Source organism: Acinonyx jubatus, chromosome A1 (genome assembly GCF_027475565.1).
Source record: "Acinonyx jubatus isolate Ajub_Pintada_27869175 chromosome A1, VMU_Ajub_asm_v1.0, whole genome shotgun sequence".
Lineage (NCBI taxonomy): Eukaryota > Metazoa > Chordata > Mammalia > Carnivora > Felidae > Acinonyx > Acinonyx jubatus.
The window spans coordinates 25,330,545-25,357,698 of record NC_069380.1 but is presented as its reverse complement, the minus strand read 5'-3'; the positions used below and the strand labels follow the sequence as shown (position 1 = coordinate 25,357,698).

At 38.4% G+C, this 27,154-nt stretch overlaps 1 protein-coding gene across 2 annotated transcripts in view; it reads left to right on the top strand.

Moving 5' to 3' along the window:
* The window catches only part of GTF2F2 (general transcription factor IIF subunit 2), a 153,457-nt gene that overhangs the window by 8,666 nt on the left and 117,637 nt on the right, over positions 1 to 27,154 (top strand). For both annotated transcript variants that reach the window (XM_053215805.1, XM_015068922.3), the window contains exons 2-4: positions 5,180 to 5,253; positions 14,758 to 14,776; positions 16,122 to 16,266. In XM_053215805.1, the coding sequence (XP_053071780.1) occupies positions 5,180 to 5,253; positions 14,758 to 14,776; positions 16,122 to 16,266 (238 nt within the window). The remainder of the gene's footprint in view (positions 1 to 5,179; positions 5,254 to 14,757; positions 14,777 to 16,121; positions 16,267 to 27,154) is intronic.

Sequence of the window (27,154 nt, the reverse complement as noted above, 5' to 3'; positions counted from 1 at the left end):
GAAACATGCAAGACGTTATAGGATTTTTACTCTGAGTGACATGGGGAGCCAGTAGCCGTAGAGCTGGCAACGTGGCACGGTGATTATGGAGCTAGACTGCCTAGGTTAGAATCCTGGCTTCACTAGTAATTGTGAGAACCTTGGCAAATAATAACTCTCTGGTCTCATTTTCTTTATCTGCAAAGATGGGATAATAATAGAGTTGTTCTGAGGATTAAGTGAAGTAACATTTGTAAAGTGATTAGAAAAGTACCTGGCTTGTAGTAGGCACTATGTACATGTCTGTTAAATAATTGAAAGGCTTTGAGCAGAACAGTATCATTTTACTTAATGTTTTAAGATGATGACTCTGGCTGCTGTATTGAGAATAAGCTAGGTGTGGACAAGAGTGGAAGGTAGGAAATCGGATAGGAGGCCAATGTGATTATATAAAAAGTGATGGTGGCTTGCATTAGGATGGTAAGCCTGGAATTGGTGAGAAGGGGCTGGAGTCCTAATACAATTTGAAGGTATTGCTGACTGGATATGTCATTCAGTTGGATGTGGAATGTGAGATAAAAGGAGCTATTCAGAGTAACTCCACGGAGTTTCAGCCTGAGTACCTGGAAGAATGGAGCTTTTGCTGAGACATGGAAAACTGCATGAGGAACACGTTTATGATGGAGAAATTAGAGTTCTGGTATGGATATTTTAAGTTTGAAATGTCTAGTGAATATTCAGATGGAGAGTTTGAGTAGGCAGTTAGATATGTAAGTTGGGATTTGGGGGGAGAGCCTGGATTTGCTCTAAATTTGGGAGTTGTCATACAGATGGTATTTAAAGTCACGAGACTGGATAAGATTACATAAAGTTGAGTGTGGGTAGAGAAGAGGAGTGGTCTGAGGACTGAAACCAGAGCCTTTTAAAGGTGAGAGGCCAGGGAGATGAGAATCTAGATGTGTCGGGACCTAAAAGGAGAGGCCAGAGAAGTATGAGGAAAATCAAGAGAGATTGTGGTGACTTGAAGCCAAGTGAAGAAAGTGTTTGAAGGAGGAGGAAACAGTTCTCAAATATTGTTGAGTGGCGTTAAAGATGAGGATTAAACATTGACTTGGCAGTGTGGAGATACTTGGTCAGTAGGGTCATCCGTTTCAGTGGAGTGGTAGAGAGTAGAGCCTGTCTACAGTAAAACAAAATGGCAAGGGGGGAACTGTAGTCAGCCAGCAGAGACAATGCTTTCAAAGCGCTTTGCTGAAAAGAGAGGCAGAAAAATGGGACAGTGTATAGAAAGAATTACAGATTCTGCTCTTAATAGATGTGTGATCTTGAAATTAGCAAATTTGCTCATCTTCCTGTGCCTCAGTTACCTCATTTGCAAAATGACTCTGTGGGTCAGGAGTCTTGGCAGGGCTTAATTGGATCTCCTGCTTCAGAGTCTTTCCCAGGTTACAGGCGAGGTGTCAGCCAGGGCCGGAGTCTCATCTGAAGTAGTAACTGTGGAGAGATTGTTTCCACGTTTTTCTCTGGTTGGCAGAATTCAGATCCTCCAAGGTTATTGGTCCGAGCATTTATGTTTCCTGCCTGCCTGTTGGCTGGAGCCTCTCCTTAGTTTTTTGCCACCTGGGCCTCTCCAGCTTGGCAACTTACTTCATCAAAGTGTGCAGACTAAAAAAACAAGGAGAGAAGCAACACAGAAGTCACCATCTTATGTAACCTAATCACAGAAGTAATATCCCATGTAGAGAAAAATGAATCCTCTTGCACTGTTGGTGGGAGTGGCCACTTTGCAAAACAGTATGGAGGTTTCTCAAAAAGTTAAAAGTAGAACTACCCTATGACCCAGTAGTCATGCTACTGGGTATTTACCCAAACAATACAAAAATACTTATTCAGAGGGATACATGCACCCCTTTGGTTACGGCAGCATTATCTATAATAGCCAAGATATGGAAGCAACCCAAGTGTCTATTGATTGATGAATGGGTAAAGATGTAGTATTTATATACACAATTCAATATTATTCAGCTATAAAAAAAATGAAATTTTGCCATATGCAATGAGTGACATGGATGGAGCTAGAGAGTATAATACTAAGTGAAACAAATCAGTCAGAGAAAGACAAATACCCTATGATTTCAGTCTATGTGGAATTAAGAAACAAAACAAATGAGCAAATGGTGGGGGGTGGGGGGGGTGGAGAGATAAACCAGGAAACAGACTCTTAACTATAGAGAATAAACTGATGGTTACCCAGAGGGGAGGTGAGTTGGAGATAGAGGTGATGGGGATTAAGAAGTGCACTTGTTTTGATGAGTCACTGGGTGACTCTTCATCTCAGGGTTGTGAGTTCAGGTCCCATACCGGGTGTGGAGCCTACTTAAAAAAAAAAAAAAAAAAAATAGACATGAACAAATTTTGTAGCCAAAAAAATAAAAATGAATGGAAACAATTAATTAAATAAAAGAATAAAGGTATCCTAGCCAAAGGGGAAGGGGAGTAACATCCCATCACCTTTGCTATATTGTATTGATTAGAAACAAGTCACAGGACCCCTTATCACTCAACAAGAGGTGATTACACAACGGTGTGAAGGTCAGGAAGTGAGTATCATTGGGGGACATCTTAAGAGTGTTCCTGCCACATGTGGTAAGCACTCTAGTGTCAACGGTCATCGTCGTCGTCATCATTCTGAAGGGGGGATGATTAGAGGGGAGAGGAAAGAGAGGGTAGAATTGAAGGAAAGATGTCCTTGATCAGACTACAGGGGAAGAAATTCAGGGCACAAGTGGAGGGATTGGCCATTGTTCATGTATTGTTTTTAGAGGGGAAGTCAGGATAAACGGCTCCTGCTTTGGCTACCTGGTAGATTTAGAAGTGCTCTGGATCCTCTTTCCCAGTTGGTAGAGGAAGTCAGGTTATCAGCACAGAGGGAGAAGGAAGGGAGAGGTGTTGTGGGTTTAAGAGTGAAGAGAACCTGTGACTCATCTGCGGTGGGAGAGTGAACTGACTAGGCAGATGGAGTTAAATTGCCAAGCATCTTGAAGGGCTAACTTGATGTTAGTGGCCATATATTTCAAGTGAGACTATTTGGCATCACTGTGTTTTTTTCCAGTTGCTCAGGTGCAGTGTGGAGAAGTAACACAAATCAAATCAATAAATTAATTAATAAAATAAGTAGCAGATAGACTGGCTTTAATGAGGATTAAGTTTCTGCCAGGCCAGTATGATGGAGGAGATAGGGGCAAGGAAATGATTGTAATGATGGGCTGTAAGTCCTTTAAGGAGCGAAGACGGGACATAGGCAGCTGAGGACCAGTGTTTAGATGTTAGAGTCAGTGATTTGAAGGAATGAAAGAACTGTTGAAGTACTGAGGAGAGAGCCAGGAAGATAGGAGATAGTGATTAGAGTGATTGCTTGAAATACAGATTGTGGAAGGGACACTATTACTGTCAGGGAGGAGGTCTTATGGCATCTATATATGTAGAGGGCTCATTTGAACCAGGAACTTGGAATATGATGGAGAAAAGACACCAACTTTCTCCTGTGGACTTTATTAAAGAATATGGCTAGTCTTCGATAAATTTTGGTGTAAAGAATGCATTCATAATTGAAGAAATACCATTAGGGTCTTCTTTTGACCCTTTTGTTTCTGATTTTTTTCTACTGTATATCCAAACAAAGCACTATAATTTGTTTGATAGTTAAGTGGTTCTTGTTGCAAATGAAATCTTGGTAAATAGAATTTTTTTTCCTTTCTTGTTTGGAAGCTCTGACTCAGTTATGCATTGACGTTCGTGTTATCATTCCAAGATTACTGGGGGAAATAACAGTGACACCTGACACTCATTGAGTACTTGCTTTGTGTGAGGTATTATGCTTCATGTGGTATCTCATTCCTTACAGCAGGCTAACCTTGAAGGTGTGTACTGATTCCAGAGTTTAAATTACCTCTTAGAAGAAATAGTAAGGATTCTAAAAAAAAAAAAAAAAAGGGGGGGGGCCGCCTGGGTGGCTCAGTTGGTTAGGTGTCCAACTTTGGCTCAGGTCAGGATGTTGCAGTCTGTGACTTCCAGCCCCACATCGGGCTCTGTTCTGACAGCTCAGAACCTGGAGCCTGCTTCAGATTCTGTCTCCCCACCCCCCGCCCCTCCCCCACTCCTGGTCTCTCAAAAATGAATAAATGTTAAAAAAAAATTTTTTTTTAGAAATAGTAGTGATTCAGCATGTATTCTCTTAACATTTTTGGGAATTAACCCCCCCCCTTTTTAAAATTATGTTTATTTATTTATTTTGAGAGGGCAAGAGCGAGCGCATGCATGTGAGCACAAGCAGGGGAAGGGCAGAGAGAAGGAGGGACAGAATCCCAAGCAGGTTCTGTGCTGTCAGTGAGTGCAAAGCCTGATTCAGGGCTTGAACTCACAAATCTCGAGATCATGACCTGAGCTGAAACCAAGAGTCAGACGCTTAACCAACTGAGCCACCCAGGCCCCTGGGAGTTAAATATATATCTAGTTACAAATAGATGCTGGATCCAGACTGCCTGGGTTTGAATCCTGACTCCATCATTTACTAATTATATAACCTTGGCTAATTTATATAATCCCTGGATGTCCCAGATTCATACTCTGTGAAATGAGGGTAATTAACAGTACCTACCTTATAGAGACGTGAGGATTAAATGTGTAAAGGTATGGAAAATGCTTATAACAGTGTCAGGAAAGTAGTAAGTATTATATAAATGTTAGTCGTGATATTTAATCATTTATTTCAGCAGATCCTTTATCTTTGGTCAGAGTTACAGTCTTAAGCACAATAAAATTTGATTTTTGAACTCATCTTGAACTTGGTGGTATCTCTGAATAATATCATGTTAGAGTGTTATGCCCCCTCTGAGAAACATTTTCTGGTAGCCTTTCTCATGTCTGAACTTCAGGACTTACTTGGGAACATAAGCTAGCACTTTGTTTTGTTAAGTTTTTTGACTAGCTTTAGTTTTGTGTCACCAGCTTGACTGACTTCAAGCTCTTTGAGAATTAAGATGATTTCTTAGTATCCCTTGTAGTGCAAAATGTATGAGAGTGTGATACTTAATGATCAGTTATTACAGGCAGAAAGTAACATAGAAACATTATGTCATTTTATGTTTAAGAAGTTTGTTAGCATCTAAAACATGGTCTTATTAGTGTTTTATTTTTGTAGGTTCCTAAATATTTGTCCCAGCAATGGGCTAAAGCCCCTGGAAGAGGTGAAGTTGGGAAACTGCGGATTGCTAAGTAAGTTATTTATTTTTGACATCTTAAAACGCTGGTTTTTGAAATTTTTATAAATGCTTTTACAAGTCATAATAGTTCTATTTCAGATGGGGAATTTACCTGGAAAATGAGAATGAGCACATCAAGGATTGTCAAGAGATGGTTAGGTGCGCTGTGAGGAGTTGTGTGTGCACATGTGTATTTGTGTGCATGTGTGTAGATGTGCGTGCACGCACACACACACACCCCTCTCTAGTGATAGGTGTAAATATAAAGTCAGATTTATTGGTAAAACTTACTGGCAGTGAAGCAGCAGAGTATGTAGTTCCCTCATCCCTCCATCTTCTCCACATCTTGTGAAGATGGATGCTTGGGTTGGGCATAACTAGATGTACCCAGTAAGTGCTTCAGTAGAAAGACTTTGCCATGGTGTCACCATGTCTATCTATAGAGGTATTGGAAGAGGGTAGGGAACACCTGGAAAACAATGTAAAGGTTTAGTTTCCTGATTAGAGAAATGACCTTGTTACAAAGGGAAGCCTCTTTCAAAGCTCAGCTGGTGTCAGCCAGAGGCCTTGCATTCCACTCTGTTCATTCAGTCTTTAATCAGATTTTCCTGCCTACTACTCCATTGGAAGAGCTCTAGTTGGTCTCCAGTGCCTTCCTTTTAGTTAGTTAGTTAGTTAGTTAGTTAGTTAGTTAGTTAGTTAGTTAGTTATAGTTTTTGCTTCACTACAAATCACCCCCAAATTTAGTGGCCTAGAACAAAAACCTTATTATTTGCTTATAATTCTGTGGAGCATTTCTGTTTGGGACTGACCTGGCCTTCCTGGCTAGAATGGCTTCACTCATGTGTCTAGTGGTTGGCTTGCTCTCAGCTGGGACAGTGGCCGTGTGTGTTTTATCTGCAGCATGCTCATTCACATGATGGTGAAAACTCCTAGAGCAAAAGAGAGAGAAGTCCCAATACACAAGCACTTAGCAAACCTGTGTTTGCATCATGCTTGCCAGACTCCTCAGGATGCAACTCATAGCCAAGCCCAGGTTCATGGGGAGAGTAATACAGTCTACCTCCTGGTGGGGGTCACTGCGAAGGATTTGTAGTCCTTTTTTGCAATCTGGCACATCTACCTTCCTAAATCTAAGAGTCACCTGTCAGCCTTCTTAATTGTCCTTCAACAGAATTTTGACATAGTGATTATTCCAATCCTCCAACCCTTTTTTTCATTTCACTTCTGGGACACCACTCCTGATTGTCGTCCATAGGGGACTGTTCCTTCTCAGTCTAATGCTGGCTTCTTCATCTTCTCAATCTCTAAGTGTTATTTGACCCCAGGGTTTTCTTTCTAGTTTTTTTTTTTTCTTCCTTACCTTTGTTCTGACAGATCTTTTAACCCTTCATTTTGTTTTAACAAGATGTTGATTGGAAACAGGCATGGTTTTATATCCAAAGTTCTAAAGTTAGGTAAGGACAAGTAATATCTTATTTTCTCAAGAGATGGTTACACATTTAATAGCAGAACGAGGCTTGAATTCAGGCCTTGAATTGTAAGAAAACTGCAGCAGGTTTCTCTTGTGGCTCTGTCACTTACTATCAGTGCGATTGTACACATTGAGTTTAGGTTCCTTATGCCTAAAGTTGCCTGTTTTGCAAGCCTGTTTTATGAATCCAGTGAGATAGTATGGAAATAGTTGTCATTTATTTGCATTTATAACTGGAAAATTAACATATTTCTGGAAAGTTGTAGATAAATAACATTTTTTGGTGAGTTATCATACTTTTATTGAAAGTATAAGGGAATGCAGACTTTGCATACTTTTAATTGAAATCTGGGGTGATCTTTTTTCTTTTTCAACATGGAATCCCTTATAATGCAGATAATTACCTACTATTTCAGTTGTGGACTTCAGAATTTCTTATAATTGGCTTTCTCTATCAAGATTAAATCTCAGCAATATGTCACTGAAGAAAGGCAGACTACAGGAAAAATGTATTTTAATGGTGGACCATGTTGTTTTATGTAATAACTATACTAGAGCTCAAGACCTGGGTTCTAGTCCTAACTGGCTATTGATAATTATTTGGCCTTAGCTATCTAAACCGTAGCTTTTTTGTTTGTAAAATGTGGATAATAATGCCTTACCAACCCATAGAGTGTTTTTGAGCAAAAACAGCTTAGGGTTTGTTAAAATGTTTTGTAAACTCAAATGTTGTCCTTTTTCTGCCATGAATATTGTGTTCCTCAAAACTTCTGTGGGAAGAAAATACCTGGTTGAAGAATGTAAATTTTTTTTGGGGGGGTGGTGCAGGGAAGAAGGGACTAGTATGGGAAATGGGATAAAAGCTGAGGTTCAGCAAAACTCTGCGAGCTCTTTGCTCCCTGAAGTAAAGGCAGCATGCTAAATCAGCAACGGTGGGTATGTTGCAGTTTTATCAACCTTTGCTGGGGAGAAAATTTCAAGATCTGCATGGTGCGGTTGTTCATTCATTCCTTAATTTAAAGCAGACAGTTTACACAGTTGCATCTAGTATAGGGTGGCCATACCCCTGGGTTTGCCTGGAATAGTCCCAGTTTACATGTTTTCCCTATGCAGTTATTAATAGTGTCCCTGCTTTCACTCTCTTGAGTATCCTGGTCTTGACAATAAACTCTTTGCTTTTAATGTTATCAGGTGTGCATGTATTTTTTTATGTTAGCTAAAGGACCTGGCAGATCATCTACCTAACATGAAATATAATCAGTCTTGTCTTATAGAGCTAAATCCTTTTAATGATGAGAACAGCTTTATGGTAATTACTAACATTGCTATAGAAATGCTTAAAAACAGCTTGTTCCATGGTAGGTCTCCTGGCTGTCTGTCTTGTTTGTGCTATTAATTCTCTTAGTTTTCATTCCTTATACTGAGTTACTAAATTCACTATTAAATGTAGGGTGATGAGGAATGGCTTTGCAGTGCCTGTGACTAGGTTCTCAGGATTTTAATTGGTTTAAAGTAGATGTGGCTATAAACAAAAGGCTCCCTTAGTAGATGTTTGTTGTTTAGGATGAAGTGGGATGATAATCTCACTCTTCTCTTTGCCACTTAGCATATGGTGCAAATATTAAGTTCAGTTCTAGTGCTGTACTTAGAGACATGGACAGATAAGTTCCTTTAGTAGAGTGAGACAAGGACAAAGAAAAAACTAAAAAACTCAGTGTCCTATGAGGAATATTTGAAGGTACTATGGCTGTTGAGAGAAGATTTAAGGCAGACCAGGTGAAACCATCTTCAAATATTTTTAAGGCTAGGAGATACATAGTCAAGTATGGATTCTTAGAGGAAGACTAACCAGTTTATGGATGATCTGTGTTGCCAAAAAAAAAAAAAAAAGTATATTTGGGTAAAGCATGAAAACAAGGTTTTAAAGAGCCAGTGTGACATAGTGGCTATGAGTATGGACTCAGGAGTCATTCAGCTCTGGGCTTTATCTAGACCTTGTTAACTTACTAGCTGTGTGACTTTCGGTAAGTTGCTTACCCTCTCTGTTTCCTCATCTATTAAAAGGTTGTGGTATTAATACTTCAGGGGTTCAATGCATGTAAAATAGCCAGTAGTGTTTACCTACTGTTGTGCCACATACTGCATAGTACAGACTCTGTGTTGTGTATGATGTGTGGGTATGGACCTCCCTTCCCTGGCACATCTCCCAAAGGTAAGCAGCAGCAGTTTGCAGTGCCTTAGATAGGCCAGAAGCCAGGAAGGTCTGTGTGGTGCGGTTGTTCATTCCAGCAGAGACAGTGTTGTGGAGTAGAGGAATTGGGAGAGGCAGAGGACGGGGAGAAGACATGCAGGTGGGAGTGCAGCTCTCCCCAAATTGGTTCCGTTTACACCTGAAAACAGGAGAATCCAGCCTGTTGTAACAGCTGGTGACATTGGGGCCATTTCTCTTAGGCAGTTTATGCAATGTTTCTAAAGCATTGCACTTGGATTATTTTTATACCTTTGGACGTGTGATGTGTACTGCGTTTCAGTTAGCTTACGGTTTTACTTTAGGTTAAGTTTTATTTGTTTTTTTTTAATTTAAAAACTTTTTTTAATGTTTATTTTTGATAGAGAGAGAGGGAGAGGGAGTGTGAGTGGTGCAGGGGCAAAGAGAGAGGGAGATAGAATCTGAAGCAGGCTCCAGGCTCTTGAGTTCTAGCTTTATTTCTAAACGCATTTAACAGGGTCATATGGGGGCCCACTAATAAAAAATATGTGGACAAAAAAATCAATGAGATAGAATTTTCCTGTTATAAAACTGACTAAATTTAGAAACCCTTACTGTTGATAGGAGTTTAAATAGGCGCAAACTTTCTGAAGGCCAGCCTGGCAACATATATATGTGTACACATACAATATGACACACTCACATGTATTCACACACACATTACTGCCCAGAACAAAGTAGAATAATAATCCTGCTGTTTTCTCTGCCAGTTAGCTACAGTGCCAACAGTTCAGTTCTTGGTGCTGCCCTTATAGAAAGACATGGACAAACTCATCCAGCAGTGTGGGACTGGGATAATGAGAAGGCTAGAAATATTAATAATAAAATATTCATGCTCTTGACCCAGCATTTTCATGGCACTTAGCTTCTAAAAGAAATAAGTTAGTGATGCAGAGATTGAGGATATTCATTTCATCATTGTTATAGAGAAAAATTAGTAACATTCTCAAATTCTGTAGCAAGGAATTAATGAAGTAAACTGGGGACATTTTGAAATTATTTAATACTTTTTTTAATTTAAAAACTTTTTATTTAAAAAAATTTTTTTAATGTTCATTTATTTTTATTAAAAAACTTTTTTTAATGTTTATTTATTTTTGAGACAGAGAGAGTGCAAGTGGGGGAGGGGCAGAGAGAGGGAGACACAGAATCTGAAACAGGCTTCAGGCTCTGAGCTGTCAGCACAGAGCCCGATGCGGGGCTTGAACCCACAGACCACGAGATCATGAGCTGAGCTGAAGTTGGACACTCAACCGATGGAGCCACCTAGGCGCCCCTAATGTTTATTTATTTTTGAGAGCGGGACACAGAGTGTGAGTGCGGGAGGGTCAGAGAGACTGGGAGACAGAATCTGAAGCAGGCTCCAGGCTCTGGGCCGGCCACACAGACACCAGCCCGGAGCTTGAACTCACAAACGGTGAGATCAGACCTGAGCCGAAGTCAGATGCTTAACCGACTGAGCCACCGCCCCCAAAAACTTTTTCATTAAAAAATTTTTTATTTTAATTTTTAAGTAGGCCTATGCCCGGTGTGGGTCTTGGACTCATGACCCCGAGATCAAGAGTCCTGTACGTTCCACCGACTGAGCCAGCCAGGCACCCCAGTATTTTCATTTTAAAACAATGTCAAGCTACAGAAAAGTTAGTTAGAAGAACAGTATAAAGAACTTTTGTGGTTCTTTGGTGACTACAAAAAGGACATTCTCCTACAACAATCACAGCACACCCCTCCAAATCAGTAGGTTAACATCATATGGTACTGCCTAATCCTTAGACTTTATTCAGGGTTTGCCACTTATCTCCAGACTGTTTTATAGCAAAAGGATCCAGTCCACAACGTTGAATTACATTCTGTTGTCCGTTCTCTCAGTTTCCTTAAATCTAGAACATTTGGAAGTCTTTGATTGACTTGTATACTGTATAAGTGTCAACATGCTTGATGTTTACAAGGCTGTTATTTTATGTAATTTGAGTTTGGTGTTTCTTCATGATTAGATTGGGGTTATATACCAGGTGAAACTGGGTTCTTACTGTATTTTAGTAAGGTTTATGTGTTTTCATTTTGTCCCATTACTGGTAGTGGTAACTTTGATCACTTGATTAAGGAGCGTCTTCTATGCTTTTTCACTGTAAATTTACTCTTTTCCCTTTTATAATTAATATTCTGTGAGGTGGTACTTGGAGACTATATATTCCATGTCTTTTTTTTTTTTAAGTTTATTTATTTTTGAGAGAGAGAGACAGAGTGCAAGTGGGGGAGAGGCAGAGAGAGAGAGAGAGAGAGAGAATGAGAGAGACAGACAGAATAGAATCCAAAGCAGGCTCCAGGCTCCAAGCTGTCAGCACAGAGCCCGATGTGGGGCTCGAACTCACGGACTGCAAGATCATGACCTGAGCTAAAGTTGGACCCCTAACCAACTGAGCCACCCAGGCGCCCCTATGTATTCCTTTCTCATCAGATTTTCCACTTTATTAATTTATTAATAAATTTTTATTAATTTAGCTGTGTTAGTGTGAACTCCAGTTTTTAGTGTGGATTCCAGTTTTAGTCAGTGAGTCACAGTTTGTTACTATCATCATTTATTCTCATGTTCAGATTGTCCAAAATGCAGCCACTGGAAGCCTCCTAGCCCGGTTCCCATGCCCCTTTGTACAGTGTGCAGTTCAGTAGTGCAGCCCCATGGCCTTTTGGCATGTCTTCATCATTCTTTGAGCACTTACTTTTTGTCATAGAAAAATGATTTTGGACTCACCTTGCGTATTTCTGTGAGAGCCTGGAGTCAGGCATTTCTCCATGGAGTCCTAGTTCTTCTTCTTCTTTTTTAATGTTTGTTTATTTATTTTGAGGGGTGGGAGGCGGGGAAAGAGGGAGAGAGGGAGAATGAGAATATCCCAAGCAGGCTCCACGCTGTCAGCACAGAACCTGACTTGGGGCTCCATCTCACAAACTGTGAGATCATGACCTTTGTGGAAATCAAGAGCCAGACGCTTAACCCACTGAGCCACCCAGGCACCCCCCCACACCCCTTTATTTCCTGACCCTGCTAGGTTCTGACACACTTCTTGTTGAAGCATTCCTCTATAGGGATGCCTTCCTTACCCTCCTGGGTGCTGACACCTTGCCCCAGGCTATCCCCTCAGCCCCAGGCACTTGCTTTCCATCCCATTCGGGTTATGCTGCCTCTTCTCAACCCAGTCTTCAGATACCCACCTTCCTTGGCTCCATCTAATGGTTTTTCAACTGGCTTTTCAAGAAGGGAATGTATGCAGAGGAATTAAAACAAAACCAACAAAAAATCCTGGAGCACAGTTAAAGACTTGGTATTATTTGGTTGATTTTTTTAACCTTCAAAAAGGGGGTGTTTTATTGGCTGTCAGTAATTAGTGAAAAGTCTCCTCCCATTGATGTCAAATCTGAGAAGTATTTAAAAAGTGTAAGAAAAAGACAATTTTCTAGAAAGGCCAGAGGAACTGGATTGGAGTGTAAAGAAATAGTGGCGGGGTATTGAGAAGTGGACTCAGAGTGATGAAGGACTGACTGCACAGCATTGTGAGGCATTCAGTGAAAGGGTGGGCTACGTGTTCACTGCGTTCATTTCTGAGGATATTACCGTGTTTTACAGTAGCTGATGTTTATAATTTTAACCACAGGTTATCATGAAAAAGATATATTTTACTGGTAATATTGAATGACAAAAGGTCGTGTATACTGCATACATTTATATGCCAAGACAAAAGAATATCTAATCCTTTAAAAATAAGTCTTAAGTCTTTTTTATTCTAGAAAATTAACTCATCCAGAGTTCATCAATCTCTTATCATTCCAGCCAAGATGATGTTATAAATAAATATATGAAAATAAAATTGTCATCCCCTGTTGTGTTCTCTAATTGCATCTGGGTGATTTTCTATCCCCCAGACTGGAAATGTCAGCATGATCTTTAATCAGTCCTTTTCCCCTTGCTGCCTACCTCCAATCGTTTCTTCTGTCAGTTCTGACAGCTCAGATATCCTGCCACACACTCCTCCTCTTTGCATTCTGCCATTGCCTGGTTAAAGCCTTCATTACTTTTTTGTGAGTTTTTGCATTAACCTCAATTCAATTCAGTAAACATTCTGCAAGTGCTTTCCCTGCATCTTTGCCTTTATTTTGATTGCGGCACCTCTGTCTGAAAGGTTAGCTTAATTAAATGTCCCTAGAAGCCAGGTCCAGGAGTAATGGGGAAGGGACTGCAATGAATTCATTGCCTGTCTGTGCATGTCAAAGGGATTATTGTCATACTGAATTGAGGGGTGGGTGAGGGCACTATCGATGCCAAATCTTCCAGTCTTTTGAGAGGAGCTGCAAATGCATATTTTTACATGAAATCTTGGAATTTTTTCACTTCTCTTTTAGGTGCTTCCCAACAAAAGGGTGATCAACATTGCATTTTAATATGTGAAAGACTCTGAGGAGTCCTGCAGTAAACAAATCTGTTTAAGATTCTGGATTCCTTAGTCTGGCCCAAGAGGCTCTTTACCACTTGACTCAAGCCTACCATTCACTGATGTTAGAAAGAATGTGCTAGATCTTCTCACTTCTGTGTTTAATTGGATTACTCTCTTAACCTGGAATGCCTCCGTGTTGTTGACCTCATCTCTCATTTAATTTGTCTTTTGCTAGCTTTCTCATATGCATTTTCCTGACAGCACGTTGTACCTGTCATAAAGTTATTATCCTGTTTATGTTGTTCATGGATCGAATCGTTTTGCATTAAACTAGGACCTTTGAGGACAAAGACCTGTGTTCATACTGTATACCATGCACTTGGCACAATGCCTGATGTTTGTAGACACTTCATCACGGAATGAGTGGTTGAGCCTCTGAGTGAAGGCAGGTTGGAACTCAGTCTGGTGTTAGGGAGAAACAGTAGTTTTCTCACTGGTCTTCATATCCATTTTATATATATTTTCTGGTGCAAGTTTCTAGGAGCATGTTTTATACTGTATTCTTTTGTTCATGCAATACGTGTGGCTCTCCATTGCCTAAGGAATAAAGTCCATGCTCTGCACTGTGACATTCAAGATACTCTGTGGTCTAGCCTCAGTTCTCCTTTATAGTTCATCTCCCACTATTCCTTAGTTTGTACTCTCCGAGCAAATGTGACTACATTTTCATGATCAGACTCTTTGTGGCTTTGCTCAGCTGATACGTCTGATACTATTTTCCTGTCTCAGCCTGTTGAAATCCCAGTACCCTTCAAGACTTAGCTCAGGCTTTCTCTTTTGTTAAGCCATTCCTCAACTCCTAGAATGGAAGAAATGGTCTCCTATCTGATCCTGGCACATTGGGATTCTCTTAAACATTAATTAAAATTTATCTCTTGTAGTTATGGATATAGCTTTTATATCTTCTGGCTGGGAACAGATATTATTACATCCAGTACTTTGCTTAGAGTAGATATTTAATACATGGTTTTTAAAATTAGACTATTATATAGTATGCAGAAATAAAGGTAACAGTAACAAGATCATTACTTGGATAAACTTATTAGGACAGGTTGCAATAGTGTTAAGTGATATAAACTTATAACATGTACACAGGGGATTAATGTGGTTTTTATTTTTACCAAATGATTACAAGTAGGTTAGTTGAGGAGAGCCAAGGGTAAATATTAGTTGATCTATGTAAATGCTATATTTTATGTAAATATGAAATAGTGTTATTTCTTTTAGTTCTTAACATACATTTGAAGAAAACATGAAATCTAAATAAAATTCTTTCCTTTCTTTTAGGAATCAAGGAAGGACTGAGGTAAGATTATTTCTATGAATATTTTATTGAAAACGTGAGATTATTTTACCATGTATTAGTAATAGTAAAGAGAAGGTGGTGTTTGCATTCTGGAAAACTACATCAAAACACTGGCTGATGGTGAGGAACACGTAACAGTATAAATGTCACTTTTGTGTGAATGAATGGTCCTTTCTAGTCGTTCATTCTTAGCATTTTTCTGCTTTGACCCAAAGTATCCCTTCACTGGGTACTATGAGGCTTATTCTTGCTTCAGTATTACTCGAATATTATTTCAGTGTGGCAAAGGCATTTGGTCTGGATTTTTCAGGGCTTTAGGTTTTGACCCATTAAGTCCAGGACATAATTGTGGTACCTATCACATACTAGAGAAGTATTTAATAAATGCTTTATGGCCTTTCCTTTGTGGTTGGGAGATTAGTATTTTATGTTTATAAATCCCTTTGATATAAAATGTGAGGTTCCTTTGGGGAGAGCTGGTATTTAGTAAAAATCCTTGTGAAAAAACGTCTACTACGTCTTTTTTATTCTAAACCTCAATATTGAATTACCTTTGTAAGTATTTATTTGTATTTGTTAAAGTATTCAAAAATAAAACAGCACCATGTACTCCTACAGCAGTCATTAAGACCTAAAAAAGAAATACATCCCCTGCTTATGGGAATGTTTAAGCTTTCTAGTAATAGCTCACTTTTCCCCCCTTTAAGTACAGTCACCTTTTAAATACTCTTATAATATTCATTAAGCAAATACTGTTTTCCTTCTATGTGCCAGGCCCTTTGCTATATATTTATTTATATTATATATTTAAGTATATACATTTGTAAGGATATAAATGGAAGAGGATAAAATCCCTTGACTTCAGAGACCTTAGGGGAAAAAATTTATTCCTGTTTTGGAGCTAGAGTTTCTTCAGCCATAAACCAGAGGAAAACATTTGAAAGCTGTCACCCATCTTTATAATGGTAGATTAGCCCCATTATTCTGACAAATGGGAATAGATTCTCTTTTTATGACTAAGTATTAAGGATTTTTTGATAAAGTTTTAGAAAAATGTTGAATAAAACTGAGGGCTGATGGGAGGTGGGAGGGAGGGGAGGGTGGGTGATGGGTATTGAGGAGGGCACCTGTTGGGATGAGCACTGGATGTTGTATGGAAACCAATTTGACAGTAAATTTCATATATTAAAAAAATAATAAAATAAAAGAAAAATGTTGAATAAAATGACTAGAAATTGAGGTTCATATTTTTAAAAAGGTATTTGATTTATAATCAGAATTTCTGTGAAAGATACTTTGAATACATAAGTCTGTTGTAATAAGCTTTTGTTAATGTGTCTGTTAGGTGTCATTTACTTTGAATGAGGATCTTGCAAATATTCACGATATTGGCGGAAAACCAGCTTCTGTCAGCACCCCTAGAGAACATCCATTTGTCTTACAAAGTGTTGGAGGACAGACATTAACAGTCTTTACTGAGAGCTCATCAGGTAAGTGGGAATAGAATTATTTAATGTGATTCCAGTACTTGTTATATAGATGCTGTGTCTCAAATTACACTTTAAGGTCATTATCAAGGCTGCTTTACCTGTTGTTCTGTCTACCTCTGTTATTCATTTCATGCTATTTGTTTCTCTACTTTCCTGTGATTAATGAAATTTTGGCTGTTACTCGAAGGGTTTAATTTCCATTTGGGGCATGAAGAAATAGAACAAAGCAGATGGAAGAGTCTGGTGCATCAAGCTGTCTTCTAGGATGTTGAAGAAACAGTATTCTGAGTTTTGCCAAGATAAGGTCATACTTTCCTGTTTTGGTAAATTGATATTCAGCAACTATAAGTTGTGTTTAAAAAAATACCGCTTAATATTAGGGAATATTTTAGTCTGAATTTTTGCCTTTGTAGGTTTCAGTTCTAAGAGAGCCTTTTTAGTACCGAGATTTGAACTGTTTTTACTTGGTTTTGACACTCAAGAAGCTCTGTGTTAAGTACAGTTTGTAAATTTTGTGTGTTTGCTCTGATATTCTACCAGTTCAGTAAATCAGGAGCAAGTGTTTCAGTTTGTGCATTAGAGAGGGAGATTTTTTGCAGCATATGTATATGTTTATTTTCATTGTTTCTTGATTTTTAACCTTCTCTGAATGTAGAATATTACTATTAATGTAGCAGGGCAACTCATTTTAATGGAGCTAATTTCCTATATCTAATTTAAAAAGTTTGTTGGTTGTGTAAGGAAAATGATTTGTGATTTTGTCATATCTGCATTAAACATTACAAAGAAGGCTATAAGAAATTATAGTATGTTAAGGATGTTATTGTTATAAAAAAAAGAATATGTTCAGATACATTTTTTGTGATGTCTTAGAATACCAGTAGCTATAAAAACTGATCTAAAAAATATTAGTATTTTCCCCCACTTTTAATGTAGAATGTAACACAGGGGTAAAATAACTTTTCTGCATGTGGTTTAGGGTAAAAGTTTTGTTTTATTGCATTATTCTGATGCTACAATAATATTGATACTATAATAATGTGTAGTATTATGGGAGGTAGAAAGTGCTAAATACTTGCATTTTCTCTTGGAGAGGATTCAGTCATTCAACAAATATTTATTGTATGCCTTGCAGGGCATAGCACAGGTGCATCCAAGGAATATGGTGTTTGTCTTGTGATTGATAGGATTTAATAATACCTATTGAACCTGTGGGTTTTTTCTACTTTTGTGTTGTCCCTGGAGTAGAAGAGGCATAGTACCAAGATCGTAAATAGGAGGCAGAACCGTGAAAAAGTTTGAGGTAGGAAAATTTTGAACTACTTTTGTAGAAAAAGGTATCCTATTTCAGCCTTTTTACATTTTACTAAATTGCTAATTTTTTCAACATGTGATTTATTACCTATATAAAAGACAGTGATTTAGCAGGCTCTGTGCTGACAGCTCAGAGCCTAAAGCCTGTTTGGATTCTGTGTCTCCCTCTCTCTCTCCCCCTACCCCGCTAGTGCTCTGTCTCTGTGTCTCTCAAAAATAAATAAAACATTAAAAAAAATGAAAGTTTTAAAAGACAGTGATTTAGAACGATAAGGTTTGTTATCCTCAAAATTTATCTTCCATTAAATTTTTTTTAATGTTTATTTATTTTTGAGAGAGAGAGAGAGAAAGAGAGAGAGAGTAAGCATGTGCAGGCAGGGGAGGGGCAGAGAGAGAGGGAGACACAGAATTCGAAGCAGGCTCCAGGCTCCGAGCTGTCAGCACAGAGCCTTATGTGGGGCTCGAACTCACAAACTGCGAGATCATGACCTGAGCCGAAGTTGGACACTTAACCGACTGAGCCACCCAGGCACCCCTTTATCTTCCATTTTTAATCTCGTAAATTCTTTAGTTAAATTCTTTAGTTAGTATTGTTCTCTTTTTGAACATTTTGTGTTCACATTTCTGGTTACAGTGTACTCCAAAGTGAATATGGTATTATAAGGATTATCTTGGCAGGGATATGGAAGTGGATCAAGATTGTCATCCTTCTTCTGGAGTTTGGACAATATGTTCTTGCTTTGTAGAGCTGTGGTAATACAAATGCAAGTCTAAGTTGCTGCTAGATGCTGCACACGATAAGGAAACTTTTTTCTTATTAATAGCAGTCATTTCGGTTTAAGTCATTGTTCCTTGGTTCTCCTTGCACTTTTCTGGGCTTTGTTTTCCTTATTTGTGAAATGGGATAATAATTATTTATGTTTATGTATAAATAGGAATATATTTAAAACACAACACTCTACATAATAAATGGTCAGTGACTATTAACTGTTATTATTAGATTTTTTTTTCTTTTCTTTTTTTTTTTTTTATAGCTCTAGCTATCTATAGATGTATATATTTTTTTAAGTAAGCTCCGGGCCCAATATGTGGCTTGAACTCAGCCATGACCCCAAGATCAGGTGTTGCATACTCTACTGACTGAGCCAGCCAGGTGCCCCTATATTACATCTTGTTTTTAAACACTTTAGGTTTCAAGTTTATTTTAAGCCATGTGCTTGCAGTTTAGCTGTCTGTGTGTATACCATTTGATGAACTTCAGCCAATAGAGATTTTTATTTATTTATTTTTTTACTGCTTTATTTATTTATGAGAGAGAGTGAGCGAGTGCACATGTGTGTGCAAGAGCATGAACAAGGAGGGGCAGAGAGTGAGGGAGACACAGAATCTGAAGCAGGCTCCAGGCTCTGAGCCGTCAGCACAGAGCCTGACACGGGGCTCGAACTCCTGTACCGCGAGATCATGACCAGAGCTGAAGTCGGACGCTTAATCTACTGAGTCACCCAGGTGCCCCCGTTCAGTATTTTTGGATTGCCTCAATGACCGAGGGGAAAAAAAAAAAAAAGACAACTCCATAGAGTTTTTTAATGAACCACTGTTTTTAATGATTCAATTTTATATGTTAGAGTTTTTTTGTGAGGATGGAATTAGAGGGGACTGATATGTTTTACATTGTCTTCTTAATTAAACCATTCTGCATTTCTTGAGTGTTCTGTGACCACAATTCGTTTCTAGTTGAGTATTCCTGTCTGAGGGAACATGTTTTATTTTTAAGACTATTTGGGGTTTGACTCTTTTTCTGCCTTCACATTTCTCTGTGAAATTCTAAGTCTATTTCTCTATTAAATATATTTTTAGCTAGTCTTCTTATCTCTGTACCAGTATCTAGAGAGAAATGCCTGTGTTGTCTTCACTTTTTCCTGCTTGGATCTTTGGTCTAGTGTTTTTATCTACTATTTGTTGGAAATTAAATAACTTACGTTTCTTTTATAATTTACGCCCTTGTGTTTGTTCGAACTTAGGTTTTATTCTTTATAATTGCAAATCCTCGACTAAAAGTTGCTATTCATTCATCTGTTCAGTAGATATTTAATTCTAAGCTCTGTTAGAGTAAGACTAGACTTTTGTTCAGTTGGGCAACTGGTATGTGGAAAAAATAAGTGTTACAGAAAGTACTGTCATGGAGCTATGTATAAAGAAGGAAAAAGAGTATGCACTTTAATTGAAGGAACTGGGAAAGACTTCAAAAATGGAGATAATATTTGAGCTGTACCTTAAAAGTATATGAATACTTATATGAATAAGTGTGCCTTGAATAGGAGGAGGGAAAGTAAAGATAAAAAGCATTTTTCTTGCCTTCAGATACCCTATTCTTCTTCACTTTGCTTTCTCCTACCTGTCATACTTTGTCATAATCTATCTAAAATCCATTAAATAGTCCTTGTTGGATCAAAGCAAAAAACTCAGTTGTGGACCTGATAGTCTAGTTTACAGACAAAAAAGTTTGAACTGGTGCCTTGGGAGTGGAAAAGAATATCCTCTTCGAGAGATAACAGGTAATTTTGACAGCTTTTGGTGATGAATTGACTCGGACAATTGGCTGAGTGAGAAGTCTAGAATGGTTTCTAGGCTTTTTTGGCTTGAGCATCCGGATAAATGGTGAGATCATTACGGAGATAGAAAATATTGGAAGAAATGGGTAGGATTAGAGCTGATAGAACCACGGTGGCATTTGGCGTTCTAAGTTTTCATTACCTTTGACCCTCCTGCAGCAGTTCATTAATTCAACAAACTGATGTTTGTACCTATTGTTTGCAGGACCTCTTTTATTTAGAGTTGGGGTACTTCACTGAGCAAAATCCCAGCCTTTATGGTGCTTACATTTTAAGGAAGAGGAAATAGCAACAAATAATAAACATAATGAGTAAATTGTATCTTAGTCTAGAAGGTGGTAAATTATCTGAGAAAAAAGCAGAGTGGTGTCAGGAGTACTGGGTTGAGGGTGGGGCTTGCAAATTTAGTATGGTCAGTGTGGGTCCATTGAGAAGATGGGATTTGAACAGCCTTGAACTCCGTCCGGAAGACGTAGCCACGTGGTGTTAGTAAGCCAGCTAGGAGTTCTCAAGGCAGAAGCAACAACACATTTGCCCTGAGGTGGGAGCAAGCCTAGCATGTTCCAGGAGTAGCAAGGAGGTCAGTGTAGGGTGGAATAGATGGGCCAACGGGAAGAGTAGTGGGCTAGTGGTAGTAGGAAGCTGGAGCAGAAGGGAGTTGGCAGTGACCGGTCATAAAGGAACTTGTAAACCAGTAACAGTTTTGGATTTTATTCTGAGAAAAGTGGGGAGCCACTGGATGGTTTTGAACAGAATAGAGATTTGATCTGTTTTACATTTTAAAGAATGACTCTGGCCAGCAAGTAGAGAAGAGACTCTGAGGGCAAGCGTGGGAGCTGGAGGCTACTGCAGTAATTAGGGGAGAAATGACAGAGGTCTTGGACCTCTCAGTGGTAGCCGTGACAAAGGTCTGGGCTCTCATCTGATGTCCAATCCCATCTTTTTTTTTTTTTTTTAGTTTTTTTTTTTTTTTAATGTTTATTTATTTTTGAGAGTCAAAGCATGAGTGGGGGATAGGCAGAGAGAGAGAGAGGGAGACATAATCCAAAGCAGGCTCCAGGGTCTGAGCTGTCATTGCAGAGCTCAGTGCTGGGCTCGAACCCACAAACCATGATATCCTGACCTGAGGAGAAGTCAGACACTTAACCGACTGAGCCACCCATCTTTAGTTGTCTGAACAGATAATCCACTTGGATTTTTTGTTACAAAAGTCATATTGATTTTTCCATTCGTTTATTCTCCAGATATTCATATTTCTGTCAGTGATAACATCATCAGTCTTTTATTCTCTTGGCCATGATAATTCTTAGACTCCTTTTACTCACACATTTAGTCAGGTGTCTCGTTTCGTCATTTCTGTTGGAAAAATCACATGTAAATGTTTGTGTGGTCCCCTGAAGCAGTCCTGTGAAAGCTTCACCCATCCTCTCTACCCTCTCTGGTTCAGTCTGCTGGAATCCCTTTTACAGTAGCTTCCTGGCACCTGCCCCTGCTTTTCCCCTTTGTGTCCCCCCTCCCCTCCCCACCAAGGATTTGTTTGCCTTTTTTAGTTGAAGCCACCTTCCTTCGCTGCTCTAGTCTTGCTTGATTCTTCTTTCTTGGTAGTAAGGTTTGTTTTACTCATTTTGCCCCTGAATTAAACCTTGTGGGTAGGATACTGTGTCTCATGCTTATCTCCATAGTGTCTGGGCTAGGATCGAGCAATATAGTGGGTGAGCAAGGGTGCTAAAATCATTTATTTTCTCTTAAGAATTACTACTCCAAAGGTACATTTTAGAATAGTTTTTAAGGGAGATGACTTATTAGTGACAAAGGATGGGCTTTCTTCTTCAGAGTTTCTTAAGACGTTTGAGGTTCAAAACTGAATATTAAATTCCTTTGTTTCTCACTTTATTTCTTGCTCGTTATATTTTAATTTTGGCACAGCTGATTCTTTTACTTTTTTTTTTTTTTTTTTGCTAATCAGAGTAGTTCAGCACTGTGTGCTGTAACACTTGGTTAACCACTGCACACATTATAATAAGACCTATTCCCTGGATAATATAGCAGCTGAGATAATTGGAAGTATGAGAATTTACTTGTTGGTGGCTTGCCTTATTTTAAGCTTGAGTTTGGTAACGTATACCAACACATATTTATCTTAGAATGTATTTGAATTTGAAGTAAAATGTATATCTGTGGGAATGCTCCTTGAAGATGGAGAATTACTAGTCATGTTGGAAATACTGTAGGATTTATAATCTGCCTCATATGGACTGTCCCGCAAGTATGGTAAATGAAGCCCAAATATAGGTAATCTTTTTATTTCAAGTTGAATTTTTGACTGTTAATGAGAAACATTAACTTGGTGCATTTCCCCCATTTGTTGAGGATGGGATATTGTATAATTTTCAGAGGTGTGAATTAAGCTTTATATATGTGTATATGTGGTTGTTAGCACTCAAACTACAGCTCTTTTTTGTTGAATTTTTTTCTCATCACTGCTTTTAAACATGACTTACACTGTGTTGCCTAAATCATCACCATATGCATATTACTGATTGCCATGCAATGGGACTCTGAGGTTTTATTTAGCCTTATCTGTCATAATTGTAATGATTTTATATCACTTTAGCGCAGTGGTTCTTGAACTTTTTGGTCTTAGAGCTCCTTTATACATTATGTGTTAACATAAATCACATATATATGTGAAAAAGCCTTGTTTTCAAAAAAAAAATAGGGTGAAATGTGGCATTTTGTAAATCACATTAATATCTGGCTTAAAAGACTAGCTGTATTCTCCTGCGCACTTCTGCATTTGGTCTAGAGCGGTATGTTGATTTTGGTTAAGTATCTGAAGAAAATCTGACCTCTGACAAATTATGCAGTTAGAAAACAGAGGAGTAATTAATGACATTTTCAGATAATTGTGAATACTCTTTTGGTACTACACCAAAATTTTACTAAGTGGTAGTTTCTTAAAGGTTTGTTGCAGCATAGAATTTGAAATCGGATCAGTAAACTTTTTATAGTCTGTTACATTGAAATCCACAAGGTTTATTCAGTAGTTTGAATGGATCTTTTACCCATGCATGATTTTGTAACATCACATGTGCATCATTTTGAGAATGTTGGTTCACTGAGTTGTGCACTTCTTCCGCATGTTGCCATGTTTCCTTACTCAATATTGAAATTTTGCATTCATTAACATCACTGTGTTAATCAGAAGATCTTTAGGTATTAGAGTGCTGTCAAGTTTATGGTGATGGGTATAAGTTTTTAACAAGGGCTAATTTTCATTTTAAAGGTTGAATTTTAATTTTTAAAAATTTTTAATATTTATTTTTGAGAGAGAGACAGAGCACAAGTGGGGAGGGGCAGAGACACAGGGAGGCACAGAATCCGAAGCAGGCTCCAGGCTCTGAGCTGTCAGCACAGAGCCCGACACGGGGCTCAAACTCACGAGTCATGAGATCACGAGCCGTGAGATCATGACCTGAGCCAAGACTGGACGCTCAACTGACTGAGCTACCCAGGTGCCCCTGAATTTTATTAATGGTATCAGATACTCTCAGTTGTTTCTTTGAAAGGATGGGCTTATTCCATTCATTTTTGAGAATTTCTTCCAGATACTTGAGCCTGATAACCAGAGTTTGTGTGGCAGCCACCTCTAAGTGTCGTCCGCTTTAGCAAGTGCACCGGGCTTTCCAGTCTTCCAGTGAGTTATGTGCAAAGACCCCGGTGGCAGAAGTCGGGAAGCCTTATTTTCTCCTTACTCTTGAGTAATGGCCATGCTACTGAACATTTGGGATCATATCAGTTTCTGGCACTTTTATACTTGTCAGGAAGAACAAACCGAAACCAAAATGTATGACCTTAGTGTTTTGTGTATTTCCCGAGCTGCCACCAAGGTTTGTGGCTGACTGCAGAGGTTCAGCTTTGAGATTTCTGCCAACTGCCTGAGTCAGGCCTACTCTCTGGAAAGTTAAACCTAATAGCAGAAAATGTTCCTTTATTCAGTGGTTGGAAAAGAGAGTAAAAGGCATGTTTATACTCTTTTCATGTTCAGGTATTCATGTATAGATACATGGTTGTTATATAGTGTGGATTTCATAATTTGGGGATGAGGGTGAGGAGGAGAAAAAGGAAAACTTGTAAGAATAACATTAAGGTTTGGAATCACAAGTTAAATCCATTAAAGCTGATTTATTTTTTTAATGAAATATTTCAAGCCTGTAGTAAAGTGTAGAGAATAGCGTAACTTGTGTGCAACATCTCTATTTCATAACTTGATATTTGCCATATTTTTTAAGGATATAAAACATTTTAGATACAGTTGACATTCCATTTTCTTTTTCCTGGTCCCATTCTACCTTGCTTTCCAGAAGTAACCATTGTCCTGGAGTTAGTGTATATTATTGTGAGAGTTTGCAATTGCTTACGACAAATTCTTCACAATATTAATGAAGAAAACAAAATTCTTTAGAGATGGTTTAAGCAGTGTCATCTGAATTTCTAACAATTAGGGAAATTCAGTGTTTAGATTGAATAGAGATTTTTTAGTGTAGAGTATTTCTTGACAAGCCTTTTTTTTTTCTTTTGTTTTTTTACTGCATGAATTTTTTAAATTTCCTAGAATTTAACATAAATTATGTGATCAAGGGGCACCTGGTTGGCTCAGTCGGTTGAGCATCTGACTTCGGCTCAGGTCGCGATCTCACAGTTTGTGGCTTCAAGCCCCACGTCGGGCTTTGTGCTGACAGCTTGAGTCTGGAGCCTGCTTCAGATTCTGTGTCTCCTCTCTCAGCCCTTCCCCGCACGCTTTGTCTCACTCTGTTTCTCAAAAATAAATAAATGTAAAAAAAAATTTTTTTTTAAATTATGTGATCAAAAGTAATTATTAATGAGAAACTTAAAAACTCAATCCCATGTTTTCTGGTGAGAAATACTGATTGATCGGTGAAAACTATGAGGATAAAAGAAAATATTTGAATTTTGTGTTAGCCTTGCCACTCATGCATTTTTTATTTTGGTAATGCAGTCTTCTGTATCTGTATTGTGATAAGCACACTGTCAGTGTTTTGAGTATGAGTTAGGTAATATAGTATTATTTCTCAGAAGAATTGATGTATAATTTATGCTAGGAATATTGGCATGTTGGTTTTTTGTCAGTTTTAGTCATTGCTATGAATTTGTTAAAGTAACCTAACTTTAGAAAGCATCTTCAAGTTTTTATCTTTATTGTATGTTGTGTTTACTCTTCCTAAAATTCTGTGATGCTCAGTTTTTATCCTCAAACCTCTCATTTCCTTTTGGTAAAGCAGCTGAGAAGAACTTGGAAGGTTTTTATTATGCCTGGATGTACTGATAGGCTATACAAACATGTTTCTCCTTTTTCCTTTTAATTTTCTATAGCTTCCAGGTTATAAAGTTGGTTCTTTGTTTTGATTCATGTATAGTTAGGAAGAACCTGGCTTCTTTATAGACATAGTAAAATCAGTTTTACAGTGCATATTATATTACTTTAAGTATTAAAACTAGGTCTTGAAACAGTGTTAATTTAAAACTACCAATGTTTTTCAAAAAAAGTAAAACCATCTTAATTTTTAAAAAAATCATTTTCTTTGGTGTTTCAAATAACTTTATTGCCATTTAGTACAAGCAGGGGAGGTGCAGAGAGAGAGGGAGACACAGAATCTGAAGCAGGCTCTAGGCTCTGAGCTGTCAGCACAGAGCCCAACATGGGGCTTGAACTCATGGACCGTGAGATCATGACCTGAGCAGAAGTCAGATGCTCAACCGACTGAGCCACCCAGGAGTCTCTATTGCTATTAGTTTTTTAAACCTTATGCAAGACTGTTGCTCACAGACATGGTTTTGTCTCTGGTTCTTTGAGCATAAGTGTATTATTCTTATATCAATATTTAAAATGGAGAAAATGCCTTACAACTGATTTTTCTTTTTCTGCCACACAGCCTTTCGTTATGGAAAGAGAAGACACATTACTTGGTTGGCTTTATACTTTGCGTGCTTAAAAGATAGTACTAATACAGTAATTCCTTACAGAAAAAAAGAAGCTAAGACTTTAAATTTGGTTTATTACTTTAAAAAGCAATTCATACTCTATTTATTTTATTTTATTTATTTTATTTTTATTTAATTTTAATTTTAATTTTAATTTTAATTTAATTATTTTTTAAGTAGGCTCCATATCCAGTGTGGGGCTCAACCTCATGACCCCGAGATCAAGAGTCCCATGTACTACCAACTGAGCCAGCCAGGCACTCTTCACGTTCTTTTTTTAAATTTTATTTATTTATTTTTTATGTTTAATAATTTTTGAGAGAGACACAGAAAGACAGAGTGTGAGTGGAGGAGAGAGAGAGGGGACACAGAATTTGAAGCAGGCTCCAGGCTCTGAGCTGTCAGCACAGAGCCCAGCGCGGGGCTCGAACTCATGAACTGTGAGATTATGACCTGAGCCGAAGTTGGCTGCTTAACCCACTAAGCCACCCAGGCACCCCTCACATTCTTTATTTATTTGTTTTTTAATTTAAAAAATTAATGTTTATTTCTTTTTTGAGAGAGAGAGACAGAGTGCGAGTTGGGGAGAGGCAGAGAGAGAGACACACACAGAATCTGAAGCAGGCTCCAGGCTCCTAGCTGTCAGCACGGAGCCCAATATGGGGCTCAAACCCACGAACTGGGAGATCGTGACCTGAGCCGAAGTCAGATGCTTAACTGACTGAGCCACCCAGTCGCCCCCACATTCTTTATTTTATAAAACGTGCATGGGGCACCTGTCTGGCTCAGTCAGTAGAGCATGGGACTCTTGATCTTTGGTTTGTAAATTTGAGCTCCACAGTGGGTGTCCAATAGAAATAAAATGCAAGTCACATACATATTTAAAAAAATTTTTAAAGAATCATAGGACACCAAAGGCTTTCATGTATAAAAGTAACAGCCACTTCTCCCACGGCCTC